The sequence below is a fragment of the Chanos chanos genome, chromosome 4 (genome assembly GCF_902362185.1).
Source record: "Chanos chanos chromosome 4, fChaCha1.1, whole genome shotgun sequence".
Taxonomy (NCBI): Eukaryota; Metazoa; Chordata; class Actinopteri; order Gonorynchiformes; family Chanidae; genus Chanos; species Chanos chanos.
The window spans coordinates 42,040,298-42,067,113 of NC_044498.1; the positions used below are offsets into that span (position 1 = coordinate 42,040,298).

Here is a 26,816-nt window from a genome sequence, read left to right on the forward strand (position 1 = left end):
CATCAGCAATGTGAAATAATATTCGATATTTTAAAACTTTTGACTTCTTTACTTGACTGAGGGAAATGTCACTCATATCTCATGTGTCCTTAAAGTGGACAAGCATACAACCAGATTGAGACATTTACATTAGAAGTAAACCATACTCTTCTGTGTTGTGCTTCACAACAATAGAACTGTATAGAGGAGCTCAATTTACTGGGTCTTAAACACTTACTGGTCAAAGAGTATGATTTTAAAAATATTAACACTTATCATGGGTTGTACAGCCTGTGGAACAGTGAATAAAATAAAATCAGTGAATTTAGGTCACAATTTTGGAAGTCTCAGTTTCCATTCATTTTTGTGGATATTAACACACAAGTCATGTACCCTTTTATTGACAACCTTAAAAGTAATATTGAGTGTTTGAGTTGCATACTCTTAACATGGCCCATGGCTTTATAATGCAATTTGTAAAGCTAATGTCTTATGACTGTATACATTGCAAATATTTTATAATGGCTACACATGGTGTGAGGACAGTTTCTTCAGGTTTGTTTAGTAGGAAACAGTTTTAAGAAGTGTAACAGAGAAGTATGTGAAAAATGAATGTACGCGTATCAAGTGCTCACATTTTCATGCACCAGTTATATTCTGGGAATCTCATGGTGCTAGACTGTTGATCACACACATAATTAGTGCTTAGGATCTTGATTACTGAAGAATATTGAAAGGCTTGTTTTAGTGTGCAACAGTAATCATATTAAACATGGGGCATTCCTCCATCACAGTCCCTGTGAGAGTGGAGTAGTCCAACTATGATACCTTACAATTTATTCAAATGGCAAAACTGTCACTCTTTGCTATAATAATACATCACATGGCTAAGGACAAATATTCATTTTTGCATTGATCAGTACATTGTACACTGGTGGTTTATGGAATTCAATGAATAGGGTGTAACACAGTGTGTTGTATAGCCTGAACTCTTTCAGATGAAGGAGAAAAGACAGAAGAATTGATTTCAAACTAGTCTACGGGGGCAGAATTTCAATAAAACCCAGGACCACAGATTAACACTCTACTATATGAGAACACCCACCAACAGACACATTCTACCCTCTCACGGGGGTTAAAGAAATGGAGTTGGAAAATTAAACCTCTACCCACTTGCAAAGTGTGGTGCCTTCATTTCAGGAATCTGAATTTAAATAAACGTCCTGTTTCAAACAGTACACATTCTTATCTGAAGCCTTCAATACAACTGAAAGAAGACAAAAAAGACACCTAATATACTTACTCTTACCTCAAAATTTAAATTTCCTCAAAACATTAAGTGCGGTAGATTTGTTAATTGTAAAAATAAATAAAATAAATAAATAAATAAATAAATAAAATAAAGGTCTGCATGTTTATTTCAGGACATTCTTTCCAGGCATGTTGGACAGTGAGGCAGTTTTTGGTGATTTTCAGGTCTCAAATAGTCTCTTGTTCTTGGATCTCATTAGAGGCTGACAGTGATTCCTCTTGGTTTTTGTCTACGCCCTGAGCGCTGGCTTTATCACTTGACAAAGAGCTGTCTTTGGGCCCCGTGATCACATTGGAATTGGTGGCATCAATACTTTCATAGGGCTCTGATGTCCACTAGACAGGAGACAAAAAACATGAGAATATTTTAGGTCAACACAGATTATCCTGATAAAACAGGTGAGATTTAAAAAAGAACCATGAAAATAAAAACATGTTAGCCTCTCACTGATTTGTCTTTCAATAAGGTGAACCAGAGGTATGAAGCCCATTTCCTGGAAGCCTCATATTTTTGTGTAGTCCAGTTCATTAAACTTCATCGTAAAATTAAGATTAAAAAAGGCCTGAATAAACTTTTTTTTTCACATGTACTTTTGGTGAGGATGGAATACTTCTACCATTGGACTCTCCAGGAATATGGCTGCCATCCTTCTGAGAGCCAAAAAAAAAAAAAAAAAAAAAAAAAGGGGAACCTGTACCTGCGTGGCACGGCTGGTGGAACGGCAGGAGGGCCCCAGAGCAATGTTGACCGAACTGGAAGACTGCGTGTCACTCGTGTTGCCTCCCTCAGCTGCCGACAGGCCGGAGATAACCAGGCCACTGGAAAAGCTGCGCTTGCCAAAGAGGAGGCTGAGCGTGGAGCTGGACGAAGACACCTGGCTTGAGCGTTGCTGCTGTTGCATGGCCACCGACAGACGGGGAACCTGGGAGAAGACGGAGGCGATGGAGGAGGTATTGAAGGACAGCTGGCTGTTGGAAAGCCGCTGAGCCGGGCCCGCGCCCGCGTCGGCGCCGCCCGAGGCCTGCTGGCTGTCCAGGATGGGACCAGAGCGGCTGGTGACAGGTGGACGTTGGGTTTGAGGTTGCACCGAACGACTGCGGTACTCACGCCGGCCTGAGGGGGGCGACGGGGAAAAAAAAAAAAAAAAAAAAAAGAGGTGATCATTCTTCCCCTTCCTGGCATAATGAGTATTTTTAAACTGAAAGACAGGAACATCTGTGTGCAAATCTCAGTCACCTCACTTATGACCAAGAATGTGTTTTATATCAACAGGTTCTTAACAAGAACAAAACATACTCAAAGTGCCAGAAATAGTCACAGTCAAAATAAGAGATGATATGCTACATCCCTAAACAATTTACAACATGACAAAACGTGTGGATGAGAAAACTGTGACAAGCTTTCCTTAAAATTACATAAACAAAACAAGTATATAAACACTTTTATGTTTCTTCCACTGTAAAGAGGGAGTAGTGTAGGACTAGGTTTTACTTTACTGGTATGTTTAAGGTATACAGCTGACACTGCGCACTGTGTAACCTGCACTATGATGTCTGTTCGTCTGGGAGCTCCTGGGCCGGGCCTGGCTGAGACTCAGGCTTTGGGAGGTGACAGAGTTTGGGTTCTGACTCTGTGAGGACCCAGCGCAGTCTACATCTTCCATGTTCACGCCACTGTTGCAGCTTGTCAAAGTATTTTTCCTGACACTACCAGAGGCACACACACACACAAACACACACAAACACACACACACACACACACACAAATAAACAAATAAACACTAATAAAAACGCAAATAAAACATCCAAGAAAGCAAAGAAAAAAAAGACCGAGTGGCTTTTGCGTCTTGTTGCTCACCCTAAATCATCACTAAAATTCGTATTATTGTACAGTTCAGATTACAAGGTAAAGCACTAAGTAAAAAGCACTAAGTAAAAAAAACAGTACCAACCGCAGCCACCTGGTGCAGAGCCAACCATGGAGAGTGTCTAGACTGAGGGGCCCACCCCAGACACTCCTCAGTTGCTTGTGGGTCCCCATGTAGGAGGTGGTGAGTGGCGAGACATACATGGGATATCCCAGCGGCTGGTCGCATGAGGAGTTGATCATGTTGCGTAGGGCTTGCTTGGAGTTCTGAATGCTCCCCCGCTCTGGGTTACGGTTACGAAGGAACACCAGCTCCTGCTGCTGCCCAGCCCACAGTCCCCGCACACATTCTTTATTGACCTGGAGGAAGAGTGTTCAGTTTTAACCCATGAAACCATACTCCCATTCACAATACTGAACAGGAATCCATAACCAGTATCACTATATACACACGCGCGCACACACAAATGCAAATTAGACACTGCACTCATTGAAAAGGAAAACTGTAAGACGTAGAAGGAGTTTTGTTTATCTTTTATGTGGAACTGTTGTGTTCCATGCAGAACCTGACATGGTTACAATGCAAGGTCAGGAAAACCAAAAAATGAGCAGAATACATCTTTTCTTTTTCCTTACTGGTAGACGTTGGCAATGTAGCCTTCAAATAATATCACCACATTTTTTAATCTTTTGAGACAATGGCATTTATTGTGTTGTTATAAAAAAAAAAAATCATACAAAAAGTTTACATTCCATCAGTTATAATAAACATAAGCTGAGCTTCAGTGCGTAAATAGGGTTCTTATTCTTTGCACCTTAATGACTTTGAAGCTGAGGTGACGCTTGTAGAGCATGATGATCTTGTATTCATCTGTTCCATCATCCACCATGTGGCGGAGTGTGAGCAGCATGTCACGGCTGGACAGCACTGCCTTCCTCCAGGCTGGGTCGCTCTCATGGCAGATGACAAGGTTTGTGTTGTAGGTGCTGATGGCCTCGTATAAGACTGCCGGCTCCTCTGTCTCCTCCAGGCTTGTGAAATGGTCCTATCAGATTAAGGCGAGATCATGTTAGATTAAATTTATTGTTTATATTATTAGCAGCAGTAGTACAGGAAAACGATGAACAAGCATACACATACGGTTACATTTATTTAACATAGAACCAGGTCTAATGAGAGGTGTATTGCTCAGGTCTGTGAGGGCCATGCTTGTTTTCACCCTGGTTTTTAAATACTACAACTGCTTTCAAACAGCTAAAACACACCCTTTCACAAATAACTGTTGTGTGGATAAAAACCAGCACAAAAATGTATTTTTTAAGGCCCAGAGATATGCATTGCTGGTCTGTTGAATCTTGGGTAAAAGTTAAAAAAAAAAAAAAAAAAAAGCATAAAAGGATATGCTAACAAGTGTAAGAAAAACCTATGTGTAACTGAATATAATATTATATTTATAGCACAAACACAGACATATGGCATAAATCTGTATTTTTCTGTTAAAAAAAACAGCTTCATCTCTGACAGATATACCAATGCATGGGCTGTGTTTTACCTGGTGAAGCTTAAGACTCATCCTGACACCAGGGGCAACCACTTTCTGTAGTAAGTCCATGTCAGCAAATACCCACTCATCTTTAGTGGCAATGCGAAAGTCTCCTTTGAACAAGGTGTTGAAACCATACAAGAAAGACTCCAAGCTTTGAGGGAGAGAGAGATGCATTTTTAAGACTGCATCTGAAATTTCATCAGAGTCACATTTGTTAAGGAGAATGTCTTTAAAAACTTGTGTGACTTGTGACTTGGTGATTGGGACTTGTGTCAGTGCATTGGCCTATATTCATACAGCCAATCAGAGAGAAATATGCAAACCAAACTGGCCTCTGTTGATCAGCTTGCATTCAGGCTTAGGTACCATTAAGACCAGTGCCTGGAACAACTTTTTCCAGATTTTGAAGACCGTTCTAAGATATGAATACTGTGATTAGTCTCTGTATTGAATCATTTCACAAATAGAGTAGTCCCCTGAGGTAAGATACAACAATAAACCCAGAATAAGGAATAAAAGACTAGCTAACCTTTTTTGAAGTTTGAGACCAAGTCACTGATGATTTGGCCAGCTCTATGCTGCATAAAGTTGTGTCAGTTTTCAGTTACAGAGGCAGCTCTGACTAATTTTTGGCATCACATTACTGTTCACATGTATCTGATTTACACAAAAGGAACATGTAGATTGTTATATTACGTCAGACTCTTTGTTGTTTACAGACATTTTTTTAAACAATGGCCAAATTCGCAGAATTTCATAACCCACAATACCATCAAACATTTGCAAAAGTCCTCATATTTTAAAATGTAAACCTTAAAAAAATACTTATTTTTCAATACGTTTTTGTGACATAGAAGCTCAGTGAATGGTGTTGTGTTAGGATATGCTGAACTGTTTGGTCAGTGTTTACCTGTTGGACATGTTATGTGAAGCAGTGCCTAAAGACCTCCTGCCCAGAACAGATAAAGCAAAGCACAGGGTGACCAGCGGAGAGTCTTCATCACAGTCCACTGGCTGCAGAGAGAAAGGCACAGGATCTTATCATTCACCTGTCTGACAAAATGGTTGGATGTAGAAACTGAAGCTGTTATGAGAAACTGTACCAAAACAACCGTGCTTTGATGGCAGTGATCCTACTGAAATGTTTAGAACTGTGATTCTAGGACCAAGGTTGACCGTATTGTTTTAAGACAGCCAATAATTATCAGCCACTCTTAGCTCTGCATTCTTTCTTGTACTCTCCATATTGATGTTTGCTTTGATATGATTCACAAAACTCATAAGTAATGAACAAGACTACAGAATGACAGACAAAAGTAACGTGAGACACACTCTAGAAGTGATGGTTCCAAAACAGACTTTTGCAGCTCTCAATCCATTTTACATTTACAGTCTCTTCCACCTTAATATGAGTTAAGTAGTCATAACTGACAACTGATAATTGTGATAAGCAGTAACAAGGGGTCTGAGCAGAACTGGACAACATAAGGAACAGATCAGGATCCCTAGGAATAAAACACAGTGAACCACTGGTCTACAGTTGCTAAAAAGGTTGTAAAGCACCTTTTGTGGCCCCAGGTCCTCACCTCCTCCAGTTTGCTGGCACAGTACTGAATCCATTCAAGGTAGACATTGCAAAAGCTGGCGCGTGTAACACCCTGCAGGCAGTGCACATAGTCCTCATCTATCTTCACACTGAACACAGCTGGGTCCCTCTCAATGTGATGCCACTTGGTATAGGCCTGCAGGGCTTCCTGCATAGATTGCTCCTTAATCCAGGTCTGCAGTTTTGGATGGTTTACCAGGTAATAGATGATACTCTACAGGTAGGAACAAACAAGATGGAATCATTTGTTATAATGCATTGCAGAAGAGGGGTTTTCTCTCCATACTGCAAAACACGACCTAAGTAAATTGCATCACTAGTCAGTAATTCTATGACTGAAATCTCGCACCATATAATCAGTGTCTTTCTAATTTTTAGCACTGCCATTTCATAATGGTATTTCTTAGCTCCAGTCTAGGAGACCCATTAGACAGCAGCTTTCTGATACAGCCCTGCTCCAACAGGCCTGAATCAGCTTATCAAGGGCTTAGTTTAGATATGCAAATGTTGAGCTAGCGTGAAAATGAATTTTATGGTTGCCCATTACTGAAATAGAGACATGCTGACCAAAAGCACATCATCAAAAAATGAACATAAAGACTTTAAACTTTTAAACCTCTAAATTATCCCTTTGCCACAGTAGCTATACTTGAAGCTAACATTTTTATTTTTTTTTTTAAACTCTGAGGGTGCTGAATAAAACATAGGGGTTATTACAACCTTCAGGTAATAAGTGATGAGCAGCTTGCGCAGGTCATAGACCTGTAACATGGTGGCAGCATTGTTCTCACTAATGCTGTAGCCCTCCAGTAGATATTTGGTAGTGGTGACCTCCCAGGCCAGCCAGCGCAGGTTAAAAGCAGCATTGCAAGAGAGCACATGAGGGAGGTGCCCTGGTTCACAGCAGCAACATGCATCGTCCTCCTCTACTCCCTCAGTGATGGCCTCCACCTCCCTCTGCTGGCAGTAAGTACCTACAACAACAGCAAGCACTGATTCAAAACACCATTGGGTTTCTTCAGATCAGATATATACAATGTGAAGGACTGCTTACCAAAAGTGTATTAGACAGTTATAAAGTTATATTAACCCTTATATTCAGTGTGCATACAATGAGCTATGTGTTCCAGTTTTTTTTAATCAGCTTTACACAGAATTCTTAATTTGATCATCTTGCTTTAATGGTGAGTCCTGAATCTAAGCCTGCATTCACTAACTCAGTTATAAACTATACATTTGCATGTAAACATTTTTAGTTATAGTAAAATTTATAATATACTATATGCAATAGATATAAATAGCTGTGAAGATGTTAAACGGCAGTATTTATGTCAAATTATGGAAAAAAGGCTGTTTCTTACAAGGAAAACATACAGGTCGAAACATAAACAATTAACATAAAGGTTACATCAGTTAACATAAAACAAGGCAGTGATTCAGAAGAATTAAGGCAGCAGTTAACATTAAATAATGAAGTGGTTATATCCATCCAAAGGAGTATTATCTTTAGAAACCCATTACACAGACAAGTGGTCCATTAGAGCCGCTGCTTGCATTTGTTTCCAAGTCAAGATGAGCCCGGAGGACCTCAAGCTACAAATTTACTCAACCGCGTAACAACCCAATACATTTTAAAATGAGGGACACCATGTTTCTTTCTGGATCTTACCTCTGAACTCAAGGCCTCTCAACTGGAAAGTGACCAATCCATTGCCAACTTCGATGAGGTGCACAAAGGCATTGAGGTAGTCAGAGGCCAGGATGAAGCAGTCTCCAGAGCTGTAGTTGCCCCAGCGACCAAGCATAAGGTCACCACAAAGCGAGTGTTGCAGCGACCGAGTCAGGTATTCGTAGAAGATGGAGTTCAGGTTATTATCATCACAGCCTGAAATAAAGGAACAGTTAAGGCTAAATAAACTCTACTTTTTCAAAACTTAAAATGTATTTTCAATTTCAAATTGAGATTAAATAAATGGAATTCAATTTGATTCATATAGCATCTACAAGCATGGCAAAAAGTGATGTCAAAAACAATCTACCATCACTTGAACATAATAGTGCATGTGCCAGAGGACTCTATTATTGGTCTCCTACATTGATATCTGGGCCAATATTTATTTACTATTAAATTCATGTCTCTTCATTTCTTATCATTCCAATCAGTGCCTCTTAGGTCCCAACCAAGGTGTTCCCTTGATGGGGCTGAGCAAGGGTATTAATGTCATCAGACATAAATTTATAAACCATTTCTTTCTTTAATAGTTCAGTTAATTAGTTGAGTGTTATGCACTATGCATACTGTGATGTGTTTTGCCCATTTACTATCTTTGGGTGTTTTCTGAAGACTAGTTTCAAACTCTCCATCAGGGGCTCAGCTAACTAGCTGAGGCAGAGTAATTTGACTGGCTAAAAAGTGCCTGTCCAAAAGTGCACATGCATGACATTTAATGCATGACACTAGTTAAAAAATGAGCAGTGTTGGCTTGTTCTATTGACAGCAAGGATATCTATTTTTTGTTGATTATATTTACTGATATATTTATGTTCTTATGTGTCTGTTGCTAATCTGATATTGTCTTATTATGTACTGCTTCTTCCTCTCAGCCAATTACCTGCTTGTGAACACATACAACGAAAGTCATTATTTACCAGTTTCCTTGTCAACTTGAGAAACCAGTCTGCTGTTGGAGTTGTCGATTCGTTTGGTGCTGTCAATGTTAAAAATACAGAAATAAGTTTAAAAATGAAATATTCAAAACATTGTTCTTTACTGCACATTTTGTAAGCACTCATCTGGGTGTGATTCAACTTGGATTTAACATCGTACTCATCAATGTAAGATGTACTTGCTTGGCTAGGTAAATGAGATAATATTAATAATACATGACCACCATGTTCCCTTTCTCAGTTCAGTCAAAGTGCAGTGCTCTGCTGCATGTATGACATCATTTCAAGGACTAACCTTCAGCTACAACAACAGCTATTCAAATAGATAGATCTGGCAAAAGAGGTAAAAGATAACCAATGAACAACTGAACTATGTCTATATGAAAACGGCTTCTCAAATTATCTTAAACCCAACATGCAGCATTGTTTTGCTCACAGGTCAACCCCTTGCTAGAATGTTCAAAAATAGCAAATACATCAAGGTCCTGTGTGGGGTCTATGCATATTTTATGGATTCCATCCTGCAGTGAATAACAGGGTCTCACTTGTAGTTCCTCTCCCAGAACTTGACGGGCCGTGGGTAGGAGGTGATGAAAATGGCACTGCCTAGGAAGGGACTAAGAGGAGCATAGAAGAGGGTGGTGAGGACAGTCTGCAGCAACAGCATGGCAGAGTCTAAGATGCTTGGTGAAGGAGAACCACATTCATTTTTTTAACATAAAAAACAATATCACAGTGTTCTAGCAACATTCCTTCAGGTTTATACTGCATATGTGATAAAACTATTACAAGGACAATGCCCTGTTGCAAAATTACTTTCATACTGTGTGTCTCTATACAACATTTTTAGTGTGCTGCTCTGTTAACTTAATCCCAGAAATGTCAGAGCAGGGCAAGAGCATTTTCAACAATGGACCCTGCAGTGGAATCTGTGGAGGGCCAGTAATATTGGTTTGTAAATGCTATATTCAGATAGCTAAATCATATGCTGAGTGCAGCTGGTTCCCACAGTAGTTATAACATTATTCAAAGCAATTCTAATGTGTAATACTACGTTAAGAAACAGCATTTGCTATAATTACGGCTTACTGGTGCCTTGTCTTGTATTGACCAGATCCAATAAAATTTCCCTTTTGTTATCCCTAGAGAACAACTGCAAAATGAATAACTGACTTATCTAAATGCATACTTTCAACATCAGTGCCGAAAACCTGAAGGTAATTTGTAATTCTTCAAAGTAAAATTTGCAAGGATACGAGGTACAGCAAAGGGTTGTGCAAATGCATGAAACGCACTACCCCATGCAATCTGCCATGGAGCAATGTACACCATGATGAAATGAAGCTTGTGCAGAAGATCCCATAGCTGTGGAGGGACAAAAACCTCTTATGAGTCACCACAAAACAACTTAGGCAAATGTTTCATATAAATGGTGAATACACTGCTGTCTGACTCTTTGTCAGAATCAGTAAAATGCAGAGAGCAGATGGCTTTATTCTTTCACTGTTTGACAATATATTTGAGGTTTATATGCTTAAAACCTTTCATTTTTACGGTATTTAAGGCATTGCATTTTTGAATACCATGTGTATCCCATTCCCAAAGAACCACAAATCTATGCACACTGATCTGGATGCTTCTAAGTAATATCTGTCTACTTTATTGTTCTAATACCTAATTTAGTGTCAGGTTCAAACTAAATATACAAAAATTTCCCATATTTTACCTCTACAATCAGAATTATAGCTGTAACGGTACAACTAGAGAAAGGTGAAAGATACTCATTGACAGGAGAGACTGACCTTGTTGAAAATGATGGACATGATGAAGAAGTTGAGTAGGAACGTCTCAGAGGCCCTGCTGCAGTCGAACTCAAAGAAAACGATGGTGAAGATGAGCGTGAGGAACTGGTAGCTGGGATTGCAGAAGGAGGCACGAAGGAGCTTCATCCCAGCAACTGTCATCAACAAGACATCACAGCTGGAGCGAGACACAGACACCTGAGCCACTCAGGTGCAGGGGCAGGACACAGCCAAGCAAAGCACACAGGTATCAGGACAAAAAGTGGGGGATGTTCTGAGAGCAGCACCAATGCTTTCACCTGCTTACATTACCACGTCAGCCAGGATGCTACTCTGCCACTGGGAACATACTGGTCAGGGGTGTGGTTATTTGTTTCTTTGTTTCTTTGGGGGGGTTTTTTGTTTGTTTGTTTGTTTACAATGGAGAAACACAAAGTCAGACAGAATGCTATTATGTTCCTGAGGGCATTTTTTTTTATGCAGTACAAGGTGTCTTCTAGCCTGTGGTGGAACAATCAAAGTCCAAAGTCAGAACAGCCCATGATCCCATTGCATCTAATTATTCAGAGTGAAATGGTGATTCTCTTACAGCGGTGAAACACATTTCACTTACAATAGGGAAACACAGTCAGATTCTGAATGTACATACTTTCTACATTTTAAGTGCAGGCTTAAGTTGTAACCAATGAAACAACACCGTATGACAGTATTAGGAAACACAGCACATATGAAATGAATAACTGAATCATTTTTTTTCTAACAACTTAATTATTGTATCGGTTTCACTCTTATAACTTAAATAGCCTGATGTGCAAGGACTTCTATATTGCAGAGCAATGGTGCGTGACTCTCCTGCAGTTTTTAGTATTTCCAATGAGAACTCTAACTGGTACAAAGTAGGAACCCTTCGAAATGTAGGTCTGAGACAGCTTTTACCTAATGATATATTACAAGACTGGCCCATGACCATTGGACATGACAGTTCAGCTTTAGTGCATGGCTAAAAAGAGCTTTTCTTTTGTCAGTAAATCATCACAGACAGAAGCAGAAACATTACTGCCTTCGTGATGTATTGTGCAGTAACAGGCCTGGGAAAAGCTAGCTCTAGTAGGAACTGGTGATAAATGGTGACATGAATGTGGCCTATGTAACCAGGCCTGAGGGTGGGTCAAACAGACAGTCAACCTGGACACAGGATACTACATCTTTTAAAAATGGGCACCTCATATATGACGGATGACTTCCATATCATGGACACCTAATATAAAATGAACTTACATCATTTAAGATTGCATTTGATTACATAGATTATTTTGAAGGCTGCCTAGCCTAAAATGCTAACCATTTCCTTTATACAAAAGGAGCAGCAATTCAGCAATTAAGTATTCAAAGAACATGCTCAGTGTAACACACTCACACAGGAAGGACAGATGTAAGGGATAAAAAGACTTAAATTTATGTCTACATAACATTACAGTAAGCCATGGTAAATATTCAGATCTGGCCAAAAGAACACTGGTATTAATATTTTCATTATGCTGAAATTATTTTTCTCATGGCCAATGTACTTCACTATTATATGATTCTTCATCTTTCACAGGGTTTTCAAGATGACGCAGCTCAATTCATGTGTGTCTACCAGTTCTGTTTAGCACTACCAATTCTTAGTTAGCATTAATCTACCAAGCAAACTGTATTTTCTCTGTAGTAGAACAAGCAATTCAGTTGCTTAGGAAAAAAATCCAAATTATATGCTTACAACAATGTATAGCAATGATAAGTTTACATTTTTGTGTTAATGTCATTGCAAGCTAAATCTATGTAGCCAACAATGTCCTTAGAAGCTTGCTTGTATCGTGGTCACTATGGCAAACTATACCAGCAAAAATACTGCTATTTTATGAAAACCTGAGAGGTACTTACTAGATCCCAAGCTTTTTACGATGGCTGAGGACAAAGCCATCATTGGTAAGAGCACTGAGGACAATGGCAGGGTAGACAACATACTTCTCAAAAAAGAGTAACCCCACATAGACACGCTCAAACCACATCAACTGTGCATCTTCTGAAAAGCACAAAGAACACAAAGACTGACTCATTAAAAGGTGAATCAGCTTTAAAAACAGCTAGAGAAGGAGCAGAATGGAACATTTCATCACTATTTTTTCATTTTTCAAAACAAGAACCAACACATGCTATTGCAAGTAGAAATGTGGAAATTAAAGAACGTCTCTTTGAAAAATACCACCAAAGATTAGGTAGCCTTCGCTGCATGTCAAGGCAACAGAGTTCCTCTCAAAATGTTAAAAGTTATACCTGAAGCTTAATATCCATTGAAGACTTTATTAATGCCACAGAACATGGTCCAGTATGACTAGAAACTAACTAGAAAACTGACTAAATGATGACTATGAACACACAGCAGAACTAGTCAGGACCATTACTGACCTCTTGGTTCAAACTGGGCATATTCTTTACTTTTCAGCACAGGGTGGGAGATCCAGAGCCACGGATGATGCTTCCGTAACTGGGGGATTAGATAGTGAGTGAAGAATCCCACAGTTGCAGCGAGGGCATATAGCACTATGGTGACGAAGGGCTGTACGAGAAATGGGAGGGGTAAGTTAGATGAGTTTTAGAAAACAGACAGCTGTGATGGAACTATGTAATCTTATAAACACCTAAAGCTTATATAGCTCTACTGTAGGCTACTACTGTCACATTAGACGTTATGCTGCAAGAGGGCATAAGCATAAGAGAGCATGTCTTTCTGTGAGACAACAAGCAAATAATGGTATAGGCAGCACTCTGATGAAATATGACACTATACTACTTCTCTGTCAAACACAGCTCAGATTTCAGACTTAATTAGTGTTATATTCAATATCCATATGGTGGTAATATAATGTTAGAACTGCTCCCTGTATTTGAAAAGAGATAATTATTCATGACAATAAAAGACACATTTCAGTCCTTTAAATCAGTGGTGTTCAGTCTGTTCCTCAGGGATCCCTATTCTGCATGTTTTTGTTTTAGCCCATTAATTAGGAGGGACTGAAAACTATTTTTCTGTAACGGATTAGCTCAACTCTTATAACAAAAAAGAAAAATCATAGAGAAGACTGACACTCACCCTCAGAGATAAGAAGACAGTGCTGGCGGTAACTGCAAATGTCAACACCGCTGCAACAGTGCAAACCACCAGATCTGAAAGTAAAATTTCTGTCTGCAAATGCAGGATAAATACCTTTAGCTTTCTAGGTATCATCGCAGTCATCATACTAATCTTATTTTCAGCTGTAGAGAAAAACATCAATTGAATATTACATTCAAAGGTATTGCTCTGTAACTACCAGACTGTTTATATAAATAGACACTCTATTGCAGGTCACACATTCTATAAATAGACACGCTTTCCTTCTTTTGAAGAAATAAAAATGCTTGTGTTATGTCATATTGATGTTAATCCATCATGAAGTACTGTCCAGAACAAAATAGATGAGCTCACCACTGAATTTCTCATCTTCTCAGGCAGAGGATCTGAATTCTCCACAGAGACTTCATCTTCTTTCTCACCATCATCCAAGGCTGGCATCAGCTTTGTCTTGATTAAAGATCTGATGTCAATAGGAGATACCAATATTTCAGTTATTTAGTGGTTACATGTGCAATGTTGAAGTTAAATAAAATAACTTGGGTGCAGGGTATGTTGAAAAAACCATTCCTAAAATGGACATATTATCTCTTACATAAGCACAGAAGGGTCACTGCTTTGCCTGCTGAGATGGTATGAGAAGACCACCAGAAGGCCACAAAACCCAGAGAACAATGCTGGGATGTGTTGTTCATCCCAGGGTTCCTGTGGTTGACAGATTAACAGTTTTATATATTTACACCCCAGCTTGAGCATACCCAAAAAAATATTGACTGGGATATTCATTTGTTTGGATTCTGATCATGTAATTCTACGTGACTGCACTGTTTCATATGTTGTCAGTATCCCTGTCCTGGTTATGTCTTTAACTGTCAGCATTAGAAGAGAGTGCACAACATGCATTCATGAGAAAACACAGGGATTCATCTGAGACAGAACATTCTAAATATGAATATACTACATATTCAAGACCTTGTATTTATCAGGAAAAAAAAAAAAAAACTATTAAGATTTTCCTTCAGTCAACTTTATCTACACAGCATGTCAATTCTCTTATAGAACACCTATGAAAAATGCAAAAATTAAAACTGGCATTTGATGTCTTTCTAGAGTGTACCAGTTGAGGAGATTTATACATGTATACCATTTCTTTTTTTAAAATAGGTCAATGAAAGAGAATACAACGGTTTTCCACTGATTAAAAAAAAAACTCATCCATAGATCTGGTCCTACCTTCAGAGCACCGAGACAGAATCCATACATTATGGATAATGCCACTAGACTTCGCACTATACTGTAGACTGCTGAATAGAGTCCAGTTGCAGCTAAGCAGGAAAATTACATATAGTGAATAAAACTGACCCCAAAAATATTCGTTCCTTATCTTGCTAAAATAGTAAGACATGTACATACCTGTTCCACCAAAAAAGTTCATATCAATTTGTTCCAGGAAATAAATTACAAAGGTATTGATTTGTGGAAGGAGGCCAAGAAGAAAAATAACTGGGAAACAGCACGTGAAACCTGTGGAGAACCAAAAGTTTAAAGAATGTATCAGAAAGGACGGATTTCATAATATGACTTGGGTGTTTGATCATCAGACAATGTTCAGCTCTGCAAGAAGGCACTTACCCACTAAAATGTCCCGGACAAAAGTCAGAGCATCTGACAGTACTATTCTTATGCCATACATAGTAGACACAGGGAGGTCTGCCTTTTTCAACATCAACTCCAGAATCCAAATAAGGCCACAGAAGATACAGAAATAAGCAGCACGACTATAGGCAACAATCTGATTGTGTCCCTAAGTAAAGAACAACAATGTGAGTCTGTAGTATAAGAGAGACACCAACTAATACTTGTAGTAATTTTGACTTAGAAAGAACACACCTGCTACATATGTCATACATACTGTAAGAAAGTTGTTATTCCCTGTTACGAAACACCAAATTATGCTTTAATGCATTTAAGTGACTTTCTGACAGATCAAGTAACAATCAAGTGTTCAGTTTACCATGCTAAAATCTATTGCTCAATGAACTCACATGTGTTGGTGACGCTGCATCTGGTTGGACACTCTGTGAAGGAGAAAAATATTTATTATTTAAACAGTACACCAAAATTCTAGAGTACAAATGACAACACATCAAGTGAATTCCTCTCAAAAGAATTTCAGTGTCTCTATTAAGACAACCACGCAGAAGATAGGAGGAAGGTCAGTAGATTCCCATACTTTTGAATTCAGTGCCACAAAACTCTCTGAGAGATTGATTCCTTGATCCTTACCTTTAATAAGGAGTAATGACAACTGGCAATAACCAGACAGAACTGGAAAACCCAGAGATCTTTGAAACAACCATGATTCAGGAGCACAAAACCCAGAAAAGCCACCAGGAAAGCTAAGAACACAGCAAGCATGTTTTCTGTAACATCCTGGTTCCTAAAAGAAAGGATTAAGGCATTTTTGGCCAACATTTGCAAGAGAAAGGACAAATAATAATTTGGAGGGGTAATAGGATTAACTCAAACCTGTCAAATAATGCAAGCAAGGTCAGGCGATCATACAAGATGTTCACCCACTTTCCAGGAAAGACCTTTAGCTTATAGTAAAGCTTGCGTGAGGGCTTCTCCTGGGTGGAAGTCTCTGAGGATTCGTCAAGAGAGTCCTCTTCCTGTCAGAATGTTTATAAAACACATAAGCCAACGGTGTGGTATCACCTTACCCCAGCCTGAGGCGTGGGCCACTTTAATTGACCACAGGTATTTGCAACAATGGTTACACCATATTTATGCAGATAGTCACAAAGTTAATCTGAGAACTTATAATTATGCACTATGAGCAGTAAACTAACATGATGCCTGTTTTTCAATGGAAAAAATCAGTCTGGGAATTTGTGAAGGGAGAATCATCACCTGGAAAATTTCTGGGTGGTTTCTCCTAGGCCGTAGTCTGTGAGCCGGAATAATACGACGCTGGAATGGGCATTCAGAATGCCCACCCACTAGCCCATCTTGGCACTCAGAGTTGGAGGATGTAGAGAGCAGATCACTAATGGAGCAAGGAAAATTACAGGTTTGATAAAAAGCAGTGAACATTTTTAGTTTCATTCGCAACTGCTGTAAAGCTGCCAAGTGAACTATTTGCATTACTTAAAATACTGTGGTGTTATTATATTAGTGGCAGTCAGTAGAATAGTTCAATAGCTTTGTTGGTCACCATAATCTTGCTCTATTAAATATTATACTGTACCATATGTTGCCAGTAATGAGCTCTGCTCCAAGAGGAAGATTCAGTGCTCTTTCTGCATACAGTTTTCGTGGTCTTTCCCCTGGTGTTGGACATTTTAGTTAGTACCATATTTCAAACATGGATAAATCAGAAAAATGATACACAAGAATGAAACTGAAATTAAGAAGTTCTTACAGCTATAAAAGTTCATGCAAATCAAGTGAATATTCTAAACGGACATAAATATCTTCTAAGAGTGGGTTGAAAAAAACAAAGATTCTGACATTTTCAGGTCTCTTCAGAGCTGATGCTGCAGTACCTCTCTTTAATTCTGTTCATTGAAATGTTGATTGACTACTTTCATTCCTCTCCGATCACTTTCATAGTTTAGATGTTTTGTCTGACTGATTGGGAGAACAAACTGACAACTTTAACATTGAATCATCTGGGAAACATCAGTGTTATGGTGAGAAGATACATCATAAGAAGCAAATTGTCTGAACTATTGAACATGTAAATGCGAACAAACTACAATTAAGTGGTGAAAAGGAACAAAAACCATCATCCGTCCTCCAAAAATCATATCTGTACAACCCTGACCTTTATTTACTTTTATCAGTTACTAACGTTTTGAACATGCATGTTTTAGTGTAATTCATTTCAACCTACTGTGAACTGTATGAAAAGTGTATGCTTCCTCTTTGGAGGTCGCCTCTGGTCGACAGATGATTTGTAGCATGGAACTCTCAGACTGGGAAGTTTGCGAAGGCAGAGAATCGTAATCTGGGTCCTTATCTTTGTCTGTCTGGGGGCTAAACACAATGATTTTATGTAATTCATGTGAAAATATTTGTGTCACTTTCTGTATTTACATTGACCATTTTTAATACAATTGTGCTATGATACCTGATAATATAATGCACACTGCTTTGCAAAAGCATTTTCTAGGATAGGTTTAAACTGCTATAATCTGAACAATTCTGTCATTTCTAATGTTATTTCCTCAATTCACCAAGTCACATTTGGTGGGGAATTACAAAAAACTTTATACACAAACAATACCATTTCTTGCTTGACACAAAATACCATGTTTTCTGACAATGACCACTTCAACTGATATCCATGTCTGTTCATAGTTCTTTAAGAAGGCATTTATGGTGGTTGAAAATTAAGGTGTTTTGCACTTCAAATGAAGTCCCTAGATAATCCAAGCATTATATAGACATAATCCAGAATTGCTATCACATCTTTCAAGCACTGAAGGTATCAGGCATACCTATCTGGAGATACAATGGGAATAAGCTTTTCAGGGGTGGCATGCAATGTGTCAGTAGCTAGACTCTTGGGAGGGTTTGGACGCTCCTGCTGTCTCTCAGTTTCTGGCTTCTTATCATTTGTACCAGCCTCTGTGGTGTCTTCTGAAAAATGCAGGGATATGAATTGTTATACATTTCTGAGTTTGAATCAAAAAGGAAACCTAAAAACAGATTTACACTTATTATACAAATACTGTTATTAATTATAATCATTAAAACATTTAGAAAGTGGGATATCCTATTGGACACAAAGTATTGCTCATTTTGTGCGAAAACAAGGTCCAGGTATGAAATGGTGATCATAAAAACATCATTTCCACTTCAGAAATTAACAACAATGTTTACTCTATTCTACTTTAGCCAATTATGTCATGATTCATTCAACACATGAGGATCAATCACCTTTTTCATTTTTATCCTTTTCTTCAAGTCCCTCCTCAGGTTGGCTTCCACCTGAACCTCTGGTGTTGCTGATGGACTCCAGCAGTGAAACAAATTCAACAAAATTTGACTCATTTGGTAGCTGACCTTCCTTAGCTTCCAAATCTGACTTCGAGGACGTCATGGTGTGGGGCTTGTCTTTTTCTCGGTGTCCAATGAGAACTGCATCTCTACCGCTGTCCATGCTGAGACCCCTCACATGTGTCCTTCCTCCTAGACCACACCTCCCAAACCCAGATGGGATTTGCAGAAAGCCATCAGCATCTAGCTTCAGCTCTGGAGCATCAGTTTCATCTGGGTGGGAATGGACATCTATGCCAGAGGAACTATTGTCATTGGTAAGCTGGGGACTAGGGTTCTCTAATTCTTGCTCATTAGACTCTATCTCCTGCAAGCTGGAACCAACTGGCTTTTCTGTGGGATGAACAGCAGCTTGATTCATCTCTTCCTGAGAGGATTTGTCCCTGGCATCCTCAGAGCAAGCTTCTTGCTCCTCCTCCTCCTGGGGTGAGTCAAAAGTGATGACGGGGATTTTGACTGAGCAGTCACCAGCTGCCCCTGCCTGGTGCTCTTTGGCTGACTCAAGCATGCTGAGTTTGACTGACTCCTCTAGTTCAGCTGCTGTCTGCCGGTCACAGCTCATGGTGATGACAATCTTAACTGTGTCATTCTCATTGAGATGGGCAGAAGGGCCCGAGTTATCCACCAGCACCACAGCAATCTCATCCGAGCAGTATGTCTCCTCTGGCTTCTCACCTTTTTGTTGCAAGTCTTCATGGACCTCATAGGAGATGGTATCACTGTTGTTGTTTGCATCTGGTTGGGGCTTCTCTTTCTCAATCTCTTTCTCGCTATCCTCATCACTGTCTGTGGAAGGGGGTAGGCCTTCATCAGCCGTGTCCCTGTCAGGCTGGGCTTTCTCCTCTTCTCGCAAAAGGGAACCTGACTGGTGGGAGTTGGGTTTACATATGTCATCAAGGGTCACCTTCTCCTCAACTTGACTCTCCTCTCTGGGTTTCTCCTGTGAGACAGATCCCTTCTGACCAGCTAGAAACAATAATATTTAAAAGCAAAATATTCATTCAGACATACAGTTATGAGCTCTTTTGTATTCAAATTCTCTTTGGACTATGTGAAATTTTGATGGTCAATAAAAACTTTTTTTTTTTAAATAAATTTGACTTGCCTGTTGAAGCTTTTTATACTCTCTTTCAATAAGGTAATAAAGAGGTGGCTTGAAGCTACTAATACTCAAGCTAATGTATGTGAATAACTGAAACCGTTAATCAAACCCATATTAAAATATTGCGAAGCATCATACTGCTCATCATCGTTTAGGTTTGTTAAGTTTTCAAATCAGATAGAAATTGGTTCAAAATGACAAGCTATTATGCAGACCAAGCCATGGGGCAACAAACAAATTTTGTGCATAATCTAAAAGAAGAGCCATTAAACCTGGTTTAACTAGAAAATGACTTCCAGATTGCTGTGTGTAGCTTGATACTATGAATACAGAAATCATGGATTTTATTCAAATATGAAATGCATCAATATGTCTTGAGAGGTACATGCTAGTCAAACTTTTGGCATTCACAAAAGCAATGATCAATTCCAGTACTACTCAGTGTAATCTACATCTTGACCACAGGTCCCAATATGTCAAAATGTCCAATTCACTCCACTCAGTGGCTTATCTGTTTCACAAATTATATACTGACTTTGTGGTAATAAAATCACAAGTAAATATACAGGTTTGCAGGAATAGATACCAAAATGCTCTGGAGGCCATTTTCTCAAAAGAGAATTTATCAATTTATTTTTTGCAGTCCATATGCCAAAAAGCTACTACATTCACAGACAACACATAAGTGTCTTGAGTTCTATAAATATGGTACCTACTTACCATCACTGCTTTGCAAGTCTTCTGATTTTGGACACTCCTGTAAAAATATCACATATTTAATAAGCAAGAGCACTGGATAGGCAATACAACTTCACAAGTCTAAATACAGGGAGCTATTTGGAATTCTCACAATGTTCTTGGGTCATGCAACTAACACTAGGTGTCTAATTTCCTTAAATGGATGAAAACACATTATTTAACATTATTATTTATCTTGTTTGCTGGTATAGCCAGCAAACAATTAAATTTAACAAAACAGATACCTAAAAGGAACTATACAGATGATATGAAAATGATCTAATAATTACTCCAATAAGTCCGGGGTCTGTTTCTGTCTGCTTCACAGAGACTTGGATTATTGGGCTTGGTCTGTTCCTGGCCAATACTGTCATAGCAACACTGTCAGGAACTGTGCTGCTCTTCCTGTGAAGTGAATGCAAGAATTAAACTTAGCCTGTTTGGTCAAGTTGTACATTTAACATACAGCAAGTATAAACTCAGCATAGGATATATACCTGCATATACATATAAAAACAACCATACCTTAGGTTGTGTGTTACATGTTACAACAATGATTTTACTAATGAAAACACATTAATTTGAGAGAATATGAATATTCTGCACAAGGGGTTACAGACGGGGATCAATTTTGACGCGCTATGATACATGATGTTCAAAGAATGTATTTTTCTACATTATATCATTTAAATCAAGAATAGGTAGGAAAGATGCACACATTAGTTTTTTCCAGGCAAAACATAAAGCAGGCTTCACCTTTTACTAACTGGTTAGTTTGTTGATGTGGAGATTAAGGTTTAAATCACTATTAAGGCAGGGTATTTAACACCATTAATGAGTACACCTTCATTAGACCAAAAGTATTTATCCATTTACTTAAATGCAGAATGGGTCAATGTCATGATCCTAGATTTACTGGAATGTAAACAATCTTTAAGTTTTCTGTGCTTTGCTGGAGAATATTAAAAGCAGAACAATAGTCTACAGCACCGTCAAGAGTATAAGCACAGAAGTAAATAACAGCGTCATCTGCAAACAGATAGATATTAGTGCTTGATACAATACAGTCAAAATGATTAACTTATATGATAAAAAGCACTGGATCAAGAATAGAACCTTATGGAACACAAGTAGTTAATGTCCCAAATCAGATTTGACCCCATTCACAGTAATACACTGTGTTCTTTTTATTACATACTCCCTAAACCAGTGAGGTGCAGAAACGCTTAACCTTGCATTGCACAGTGTTTTTAGAGGCAGAGTATCAACTGCTGTGCCACAGACCTTGAAAAATTCTATAAAGTTGTCTTAAGCTATTATGTGGCCATTAAAAAATAAAAAGATTTTGGAAACTGACAATAGATCAAATGATCAGAAAAAAAGACGTGATAACAAAAACATATTCTCTGCGGGGCAAGCTCTGCAAGCATACTATGAATGGATGAATTTACTTTGCGTTTTACTCTAAAATTACTGATGGCACAGAGACAGATTTATAAATACCAGTAGTGTTAAATACATTATGGTAAAACAACAAGCACCAGACAATAAGCTTAAAATAAATCAGTCCACCACATTCATTATTTTATATGTGACGGCACCATATATCTATACTGACAAGCTATCCACCACATTCACCTACAGGGTTCCCACATGCTATGCTCCTGAAGTTTCCTTTCAACCTACACTCAACCATAGCTTACCAAGTCACTGACACAAATATCTTCAGCCTGTGCTTCAAACCTCTATCCCCATTAATCACAGTAGGCTCTGAAAAGTTGTAAAATAACACTCTTAAAACACAATGGATGCTAGTCATATTACTGATATATAATTTATGCTTCATTACCATAGTAAATTCAGCTCTCCCGTTCTCACGTGTACACATAAAAGAGCTTCAGCCTTCTAACAGACACAACCCCCCCCCCCAATACAACACTTTACTCACTGTATATGACTGCCATGATGGTCAGCAATTAAAACACATCCTGGGGAATGTAATGGTTTAAACAGCTACACGGAGTGAGCGACTTCTGGGGCAGGATCTTCCCATGTAATGAACACACGAGGACAGAGGATACGGCACCACAGAATATCCTTCTTAATTTGTCAAAGGTCATTCCCAAGCAATGGATTTATTGCTGTCTCATCAGGCTCATTTCCTCCATTCTCTGATCTTTACCCTCCACTGTTTCAACCACAAACCCTCCCATTATCACAGGTACCACCCCATCCCTGTGGTCTCTGACACTACCTTATCCCTGATGCCTCCTAAAATCATTGACAGAAAGTAATGTACCCATTCCCTTCATGTTAACCCTCTGCTGGGCTTACTCCCAATGCTCAAGATCCTCCACTGAAATATTATAGTATTCTGCCAGCTGACTTTCAACACATAGCAGCTCTGGAAAGTCTCAAAGTACTCCCCTGTTACATTCATTATTGCCGACCAAAAGCTCAGACTCTGAGATATATCCATTTTTAGTTATATCAACAATTTGAAGTGCTGTATATTCTGCATATGAAACATTTTTATTTGATTATTCTCTGTTTCAAATGGTCAGATGACCTATGGCTTTGCAGAAGCATGTGTTTGTATGAATATTGGAAAACTCACCAGAATAACATACATTATGACACATTGTGACACACTGCCTTCTGTTTCACAAGTCAACGTTAAGTACTGTAGGAAATTTATTAAATCAAAGCTGAGTTACCTCCAAACTTTGCCAAAAGCGTTAAAAAGATTCCTTAGTCTTGCACATCAGGTGTAGTGCCGCCATGCCCCTCCTCATGTATTAACAGGCAAAGCAAAGCTGCTGTATAATTGTGTAATGTCCAGTCAGGCTAGCACAAGGCCTCAAGTTGTGTCTCATGTTGCTAAACATAAAAGAACAAAAGTCTGATGCCCACTACAACCGACACATGGCCTAATGGTGATGGCCTAACCTCTAACCCCTTTCGTGTGGCGGCCATCTTGTGAAATTATTTTATTTAACTTTGACACACCACTCATAAATTATCCAAAATCTTTTCTCCCTTTGTACAATCATGAAATCTAAGTTTGAGAAATACCCCTCACCTTTGTGTAGCCTACTTACTACTATTACATACATCAAACATGCTATGAGCACTCTAGTGTGCTATTCTTTCAGAGAGCAGTTTTCAAATCTCAATATATTGTCGAAACCTCACTATAAAATCAAGCTGTCACTTTCCATTGCTGTGAAGAGGGGACGAGTTGAACCAGACTTTTGGCTGTGCAATTTACTGCATTTATTCTGACTCTCAACGTCAGTTTCATTTCAGCATTCTAGGGGGGCCTAAAAATAGGCTTTGGTGCCTGTAAAAAAAGAGGCCAATCAGTTGAGTTGGAGAAAATCCTTTGCATGCAGTGAGCTGTTATAACCTGTTACTGTTTTTATTTGAACACACAAACTGCTGCCCCAAGAAAAGCTCTAACCACTAGGCATTTTGGCTTTGAAAGACTCTCTTAGCCACAATGACTACCTCTACAAAAACAGCCAAATTCTACTCTCATTCTTTAAAACTGCCATGCTTATGTACAAGTAAATGACTGACCCTCATATTTCCCCAAAAACATGAAATACAAATATGCTTATATTTGAAATAATGCTCATATATCTTTAACTTCAGAAAGTAAATAAAAGTAAAATATTACCTCAAGTTGGCTGGGAGACAGGAATCAGAGGCATTGCTTTTCTTGTCAACACCTTTGCTCACATCGGACATGCTACTCTGGGCGACAATGTCCCCTTTGTCAAACATTAGATGGAGCCGGTAATTGACCATCTTAATAAGGATGAACATAACTGTCACCAAAGTGCAGTATATGCTAAGAGTCAAGGCAGTCGGCGGGAGAGCCTGCAGGAAAGAAAACACAGACAGCTGTACCACTCATTTTCAATCCATTCGCTCAGATGTTTCTAAAGTGAGAACAGTAAGTAGAACTTAATACATAAATTTAGGTCCAGTGGCCTAAATACTCAGACATTTACGTAAAAAAAGTCATTCAGTGACGATGAATTAATTTAGGAAGTATATACGGTCAATAAAAATATGCTTTCTTTCAGTCAACACAACAAGTCAGACAGGCCACAGCACTTCATGTGTGTCCTTCAGTAATACAGACCTGTCCAACCTTAGCAAATGCCGTTAATTTTTTTCCTCCCTCATTATATAGGTAAACTAAATTATGGTTATACATCAAACATGTGCTGACTATAATGTTAGAGCTATTCAAATGAAAAACATCTATTAATGTGACATACAGCTGCCATTAAGATGCAGTTTAATAATGTCACAATGATGTAACACGTTTGGCCATGTTACACAAAGGAAACTGGCGAGGAGCCTCAATAAGGGCTTCTAGTACAAGACCACCCATTGAATTTCTCTATACATTGTACAAGGGTCTGCATTATGTTCAAAGTGGAATGTTGCCTTTGACTTCCAAAGTGGTTTGTCTATAATTATGTATAGTTGTTTATTAAATATTTCAAATATTTTTTAAGTATTACCAAGCTATCTCATAAGCTCTCTCTGTATGTCCTCAAAATAAAACTGGTTGACGTTGTTTCTTGGACAAAAACCATGAAACCAGGCAAGGAACACAACAATACTGTTATACACTTTTTGTACTCCTTAATGGTTATGTTAGTACATTTAAAAAGCCACGTGTTACAATGCTTCTAAAGGATGCTCTTCAGTTATCACGTAAAAAAATATATGTTCAAAAACCATATAACAATTTTTTTTTAATTTCTCAGTGTTTTGAAACGTCTGCAACAATTTTTCAGATAAATGTTGCATGTAATGCAACAAAACACCGGGGATTACGATAACACTACCTCTGATTTAAAAAAAAATCCGATGTTAAATTATAAAATAAAATGCACAACACAGTAATAGCTAAATAAAATACACTGTATTACATGAACTGTAGGCTACAGCTAGCTGTTCTTTAGATGCGTCCGACCAAATACTGAGATTGATCGGTAGGCAGGTGATTGTCCGTACATTCCCCGACGTAACAATTTCTCTGTAGTTTCAACAGCACCATGCGTTCCATCTCCCTCACAGTATGCGGAGGAAATGCGACAATGGCTTGCTGGTACAGTGAAAGGATGAATACAACGAAATACGAGTTAACGATGCCTAAAAAAAATATTTGCTGAAGAGTGCAGTGATGTTCTGCATAGTAAAATTCCGCTTTCAGTTCGAATAAAAACAGCTGACGCATTTTATATCGTCTCTCTCGTCGGTGGACAAAAGAATCGCTGGCCTATGATGCCGTACATCATACTTACCAAATGTAGGGACAGAGGCAACATTAGCAAAAACATCCACAAATACAGATGACAGGAGTTGTTAAATTTGTTTTGATCCGGATCGTGATACCATCCGCCGGTCAGTGAAGCCCAGACACCCTGTCGTAGTGTTTGAACAACTTGGGAGCCCATCTTTAGCAATTCAGCCGATGTTGCAATTTATCACGTAGTGTAATTCATCATGCTACCTCATTGTGACAAATCAATTGGTTTCGCGATCAGTGACATTTTATCAACTCAAACACCTCATCAGTTCTTCCATTATTGTGTTGTTTCCCAGATAAACCAAGCCTGGTTCTTTTATGGCACATTGCACAACCAGCGACAGCATTCTGCGGCGTGCACCGCACCTAACCCTCTGCACAGCATTCTTGCAAACATACGCCTCACGCGCGAGACTGAGATAAGGGATGAACCAATTGGCGGTGATTCCTCCTCTCGCACATTAATCATTTGCGTCTCTCCTCTTTTGACAGCAGGTTACCTTCACACATCCTAAACCATAGTGGAATCCGGCATGAAGTCCAACACTGAATTTCATTTGTTCGAACAACTGTGCTGTGACAAGATTTTTATGTAATACTGTACCGTGCCTTGGGAATCTACTACCCTCTTGGATTTTGGT

General features: G+C 38.8%; 1 protein-coding gene across 1 annotated transcript; it reads right to left on the bottom strand.

Moving 5' to 3' along the window:
* Positions 1-1,458: 1,458 nt before the first annotated feature.
* pcnx2 (pecanex 2) lies at positions 1,459-26,323 on the bottom strand. The gene is given in 34 exon segments (XM_030771612.1): positions 1,459-1,626; positions 1,989-2,404; positions 2,837-2,997; positions 3,243-3,517; positions 3,973-4,203; positions 4,711-4,855; positions 5,615-5,718; positions 6,291-6,524; positions 7,031-7,284; positions 7,980-8,195; positions 8,960-9,018; positions 9,523-9,652; positions 10,234-10,342; positions 10,780-10,957; positions 12,703-12,844; positions 13,228-13,378; positions 13,913-14,005; positions 14,288-14,396; positions 14,529-14,638; positions 15,167-15,258; positions 15,347-15,457; positions 15,566-15,737; positions 15,979-16,011; positions 16,220-16,373; positions 16,463-16,605; positions 16,847-16,982; positions 17,184-17,262; positions 17,832-17,974; positions 18,439-18,568; positions 18,881-19,937; positions 20,782-20,859; positions 21,131-21,245; positions 24,523-24,725; positions 26,171-26,323. Coding segments are annotated over 34 exon segments (6,084 nt in total).
* Between the last annotated feature and the right edge of the window lie 493 nt (positions 26,324-26,816).